This window comes from Chrysochloris asiatica, unplaced genomic scaffold (assembly GCF_000296735.1).
Source record: "Chrysochloris asiatica unplaced genomic scaffold, ChrAsi1.0 scaffold00027, whole genome shotgun sequence".
NCBI lineage: Eukaryota > Metazoa > Chordata > Mammalia > Afrosoricida > Chrysochloridae > Chrysochloris > Chrysochloris asiatica.
The window spans coordinates 7,911,440-7,917,993 of NW_006408545.1; the positions used below are offsets into that span (position 1 = coordinate 7,911,440).

Genomic DNA, 6,554 nt, shown 5'->3' on the forward strand with positions numbered 1-6,554 from the left:
TACCTGACCTTCCCACCAACTGGATCTCTGTTCCTGTGTTACCTTCTTTCTCATTGTAATTGTTTTGATCATAGACTGACCTCCCAGATCCTCTGTTCTTACAATTTTATTCTGTTCTTGACTCTTCCATTTGTTGACTAAGTTCAGGTGATGCTGCCACGTGCGTCATTCTGTAGTTGTTATGTGTTCTTGTTGGTTCTCAGTCCACAGAATTTCCTTTAGGATGCTTTTCATAGCAGGGTTGGCTTTGGCAAAATCCCTTAGCTTCTGCCTATCCTGGAATATTTTGTTGTTCTACCCTTTATTGAAAGTTGTACACTAAAATACTATTATAGTGGTGGTGGTTATGTGTCATGGAGTCAGTTCTGATTCATAGCGACCATGTCCTGGATTTCCGAGGCTGTAAATCTTCATGGGAACAGAGAGCCTCATCTTTCTACCTCGGTAGAAACAACTGGTAGTTTTGAATTGCTGACCTTGCGGTTCATAGCCCGATTCATAACCACTATGCTAATAGTTGCATTGTTGATTTCTTTCTCCAATTGTTTTGGAGTTTTATTTATGAATTTTGAGGCACATAGCTCTTTATCATGATTATATCCTTTTTCTCAATTGACACTTTAATCATGAGATAATATTCTCCATTGTCTCTTATGGTGGTTTTTAATTAAAGTCTATTTTATAAGAAATTAGTGTTGCCATAACTGCTTTTTGTTTTAAAGTTTTTATTGTGAATTGAGTGACAGTTTACATGGGAGAATATCAGTTTTACACTCATTCTATTGTGTTTATTGACTATGCAAAGGCTTTTGATTGTTTGGATCATAACATGCTAGGAGCAACATTGTGAATTAAGAGTATTCCTGAAAACTTAATTGTGCTCATGAGGAATCTGTACATGGACCAAGAGGCAGTTGTTCAAACAGAATATCGGAACACTGAATGGTTTAAAATTAAGAAAGGTGTGCGACAGGGTTGTTGTTTTTTCACCATAGTTAGTCAAACTTATTGCTGAGCAAATAATATGAGAAGCTGGGTTATATGAATAAAAATGTGGCATTGGGATTGGAGGAAGACTCATTAACAACCTGGGATATGCAGTTGATAAAAGTTTGCTTACTGAAAGTGAAGAAGACTTAAAATATTTACTGATGAAGATCAAAGAACACAGCCTTCAGCATGGATTGCATCTCAATGTCAAGAAAATAAAAATCCTCACCACTGGACCAATAAACAACATTCTTAACGATGGAGAAATGATTGAAGTTGTCAAGGACTTCATTCTTCTTGGATCAACTATCAACACTCATGGAAACAACAGTCAAGAAATCAAACAATGTATTGCATTAGGCAAATCTGCAGCACAAGCACTTTTTAAATTGTTGAAGAGCAAAGATGTTAGCTTGAGGACTAAGGTGCGGCTGACCCAAGCCATGGTATTTTCAATAACCTCATATACACATGAAAGTGGGACAGTGAACTAAGAAGACCATAGAAGAATTGATGCTTTTGAGTTATGGTGTTGGAGAAGAATATTGAAAATTCCATGGGCTGCCAGTAGAACCAACATATCTGTGTTGGAAGAAGTGCAACCAGAGTGCTCATTGGAGTATAGGATTGCCAAATGTCATCTCTCATATTTCAGACATATAGTCATGAGTGAACAGTTGCTGGAAAAGGATATCAGGTTTAGTAAGGTGGAGGGTCAGAGAAAAAGAGGAAGACACCCAATGAATTGATTGGCAAAGTGACAGCATCATTGGCTCAAGCATAGTAACAATTGTGAGGTTCACCCAGGACTGGGTAGTGTTTCGTTCTTTGGTACACAGTGTCACTATGAGTTGTTACTGACTACAACTACTACTATTGTATTTCATTTCATTCCAGTGATTACAATCCATGGTGTTCAACAGTATTTGCTTCTATTTCTTCTGTTTTTGTTTGTTTGTTAGTTTTTGTTTGTTTGTTTGGATGTACACAAAAAAACTCAGGAATATATAATCATTTAAACAACCAAAGGGCACATTCTGCAAGCCTTCCTCCTAGGCAACAGCAAAAAGCCTTTCTCTTTCCATGAGGCTAGAGTCCTCAGTTGCTCTATCTCTCCGTGTTATCATCTCTACTTCCATCTCTGGTGCTTCTCTGGACAAATTCCCACATTCCACTCATGCTCTTCTCCCTTGATGGTCCTAGGGTCCTCTGTTCCTGGAATGTAAGACTAACTACTCCACATTTTTTTTTTACAAAACTTTCTACTTTTACAATTGTGCCAATCACAATTAGTCATTATAAAAATTACTCACTATTGTGTCATGAGGATCATATCCCCATCTCCTTTTACCAGACCCATCTAGACAAGATGAAAATTATTCACTGGGAAGTCTACCTTCTACCACACACTCTGAAACTAAACTCCCTTCTGAAAACTTGTAAGACAGTCACTTTGTGCCTTTATAACACCCCACCCCATTTTAGGTAGCCAGTGTCTAAGTTGTCTGTCCTTGGTGGTTGTGGTTATGTGCCATGGATTTGGTTCTACCTCATAGCAAAGCTGCACTGGGTTTCTGAGTATGTAAAACTTTACAGAAGCAGAAAGTCCCTATCAACCCAGTATACAGAGAGGATAGGATTGATACTTGATGTGAAGATTCCTTCCCTCTCAGGTGGTATTTTGACTACTATATCCATAAGTTAAGGCCATATTCATCAAATTGCAGCAATTTACACTTGTTTCCTGTATCAAAAACACTTTTTTTTTTTTTTTTATTTTCCTGTAATTAAGGGATATTCTCTGCTTATCCATTCTGTTATTCTCTGTCTCTTGACTGGTGCATTTAATAAACTGACATTTCGTGTGTTGTTGTTGTTGTTACTAGATCAAGTCAATACTGACTCATAGTGACCCCATGCACAACAGAATGAAATACCGCCCTGTTCTGGGTCAGCCTCACAGTCACTGTTACCCTTGAGTCCATCACTGGCAACATTGTGCCAATGGACTCATTGGAGGTCTGACTTTTTCTCTCTGACCCTCCATTTTAAAAAGCACAATATGCATCTCCAGTGACTGGTCTCTTCTGATATCCAGCATTATTTCTATCACCAAGGCCATATTTTCTAACTATTGATCCTTCTTCTTTGTTTCCAATATTTGCATTCCAATCAATGGTAATGATCAATACATCTTGATTACATGTTTCCTTAATTTCAGACTGCATATGTTGATAGAATTAATTAATTTCACGAACACTTGCTTTAGTGGTTGGTGTGTAAATTTCAATAATAGTGTTACTAACTGACACGTACATATTATCATTTCACAGGCAGCATTATGCTTCAAGATAGTTCTTGAAATATTCTTTTGATGACGAATGAAGTGTCATATTTCCAGAAATTGTCATACCTGGCATAGTAAATCTTATGATTATGAGATGTAAAATGGTCAACACCAATCGATTTCAACCGAAGTTTTATACATCCCATTTAATTTTTGAGAACTTCATATTTTCCTAGATTCATACTTCATACTTTCCATGTTCCAATTATTAATGGATGTTTACAGCTGATATTCTTCATTTTGAGTTGTGCCCCAGCAGCTAATAAAGGTCTCAGAAGCTTTACTTCATTCTTGTTTTCATAGCCAGCTCTACTTTTAAAAGGCAGCTCTTCACCAGACATAGCAGCTTGTCTCTTGGCACTACGTCTGTCAATATTTCAGTCATAATATTTTCATCTTCTGGTACTATATCTGACAATGTTCTGCTGCTATTAATAAACTTTTAGGGGCTAAACATTCAGAAAAAAATTTGTCTTTTCTCAGCTGAAACCTGTCCACCATGGGTGACCCTTCTGGTATTTTAAGTGTCTGTGCCATAGCTTCCAGCATCACAGTAACACACAAGCCACCACAGTGCGACAAACTGAGAGACGAGTGCTTTCATTGTTTTTGTTGTTGTTCTTGTTTATTCTTTCTCCTTGACTTTCTTTCTACAGCTTTCTAATCTTTCTAACTCACCTTTCACTTTTCTTTCTTTTTCTGCTTGTCTTTTCTAATAGTTACTGCTTCTTTCTTTCTTCTTTTGTTTCTTTAATACCTCTCTTTCTCTTTTTAAGTACTCTTTAGTGTCTTTCTCTTTTATTAACTCTTCCAACTAATTCAGTAAAATGGAAAGATATCAGAGAGTAGTAAAACACACATGCACACAAAAAAAGAGGAATTTTTAAAAAGGAAAGAAGCAGGAGTGGTTAAGAAAGAAAAGTGGGGGGCAGGGGGAAGAAAGCAGAAAAAAGTGAAAGGGAAAATAGAATGGAGAGAAAGTAAGAGAAAAAAGATGAGGGAGAAAAAAGAAAGATAGAAGGAAATATTTTCTTTAACTGGGTTCGTAGCAGACCCAGAAAGAAGAAAATTCTGGTCTTTCCTGTCAGCCAAGGACCTAAATTCATATATGATAATACTCAACCCTTAATGGAGTTCCTGTAGGGTTACATTTTGTCTGTTTTAGGCACCCAATCCCAAAGTAGTTCTTGCAGACTTCAAAGCAGCTGGGGAATCAGGGTATTTTCATCCCTTTGGGGGGCTTGAATGTGAATCCCACTAGTTCAGGGCTGAACAGAATGATTTCTGCAGGTCTGAATTAGGTTGCAACTGATTCTAGGCACCAGGGTTGGTGCTGCTAGCTCCCCATACACTTTGATACAAAGTCAGCAATCCAGAGAGCAGGTATTTCCCTGAGAGTGTATGCAGCTGAGGGCCAGCCACACCTCTGGTCACCAGGGTAATATGGGCTATGAGAGAAAAAGAAATTCACCTCTTTCTCTCTACCAGTCAGCCCTATACCTCTGTGCTACCTACTGCCCTCTTCTCTTTAGAGTCACCCACAGAAGCTCAAGATGCCCACATCATGGCTACTTGACTATGGCCAGCTGGCACAGATCTCCAATCTCTCATTCTCTCCTCCCCATCCCACAACACCCACACATATGTTGAGCTGCTTCTCTTAGTGAGAGCTAGTCCAAGGCTAGCCAGGGCCAACTCTAAAGACTTGGGGCAGGGCCAGTGTGAACAGGTCAATGCAGACAGCTCTCCCTTCCTTTAATGGGGCCCACAGCCACTGCACTCATCTCAATGGAGCCCCAACCTCTGGGAGATCAGGAGCTTCCCTGGGGTGTACGTAGGTGGGGGCCAGCCTCACCTGTGGTCACCAAGAGAGTGTGGAGAACAAGGAAAGAAAACAAATTTGCACCATTATCTCTGCAAGTCGCAGGTATGTTTCAACAACACATTCATGTTTTCTTGTCAATGAAATTACTCACAAACGTTCAAGATTGTTGGTTGAAGTAGGTCAGCAATCTGTGCATTTTTTGCCCCACCTGCTCAGCTCTCTCATCTAGCAAGCTTTCAGTGCACTTCTCTATCCCTTCATCTGAAGCTCAGAGTTCCAGGACTGTGATCTGCATCTCTTTATTTTGGTTTTCTGTATCTTTGCTGTAGAGGGTCCATACAGCTTTTTGGCCTAGTCAGCCATCTTGCCGCCTCCCCCTAATGTTATTAATTTTAATGTTTAATGTAAAACAAACACACAAACAAACAAAAACCCTTGAACAAATTTTAAAGTCTACACAGCGAATTTCAAAAGAGGAGAGTGAGAAATGGAAGACAGGATTCTACATTCACTAGTAGACATCAATTCTGAGTTTATAAGAAGATTTTTTATCTTTACAGGTACAATCTGGGCTCAGCAGATATTGAGTCTGATTTATTTTGAGGAACATCGTAACAGAACTGATAATGTGGAAACAGTGGATAGAGCTCCTTTCTTTGAGTATAATGCACGAAAAATGGACTTCCACGCTCGCCCATCTCCTCGTCTCTTTACTTCTCACCTCCCGTATTATTTGGCTCCAAAAGGTCTTAAGAACAAAAAAGCTAAAGTATGTTATGGAAATAGCTTGTGGACTTTTCCCCCAGATGTGTCTTGTTTACTCAAAGTGTCTATTGTACTGATACTGTCTAACATAATTAAAAAATATATATGTAATTAAAAGTATATACATACAGAGGCAGAGACAATGACGGTGGAGCGATGGAGCAGTTGGGGACTTGAGATCAACAGAGGGAGAGGGGCTGTGTGCTGACAACAGGCGTTGGGAGGGGAGGGAGGGGGACAGGCTTGCAGGGTGTACCCTTCGGTTGGTTGATGAAGCATTGAGGGGATTGTAACCATGGCATTGAAATGATATATATACATATGATAGAATGAATATAAAACTAATATTCTCCCATGTAAACTATCACATAATTCACAATAAAACATTTTTGGAAAAAAAAAAGTATATAAATACATTCGTGTCAGTATGCATGCTGGTTTTAAATGTGATTATATAGGTAAAAAACGTTCATGTAAATCTACAAACCGCCATTCTGATAGCATTTTATTGCGAGCTATATATAAAAAAGAGACCAGGTGTGTCACTATGGGATCAACACTGGATTGCTAACAACATGGTTGGTGTTTCAAACCCAGCTTGTGCTCCTTGAAAACTTGATACAGGGC

General features: G+C 38.8%; 1 protein-coding gene across 1 annotated transcript in view; it reads left to right on the plus strand.

Annotated features, from left to right (window-relative positions):
* LOC102832830 (amine sulfotransferase-like) overlaps positions 1–6,554 on the plus strand; it is a 14,787-nt gene that overhangs the window by 6,101 nt on the left and 2,132 nt on the right. Inside the window, exon 2 of the mRNA XM_006839979.1 lies at positions 5,723–5,931. Coding sequence (XP_006840042.1) covers positions 5,723–5,931 — 209 coding nt within the window. The remainder of the gene's footprint in view (positions 1–5,722; positions 5,932–6,554) is intronic.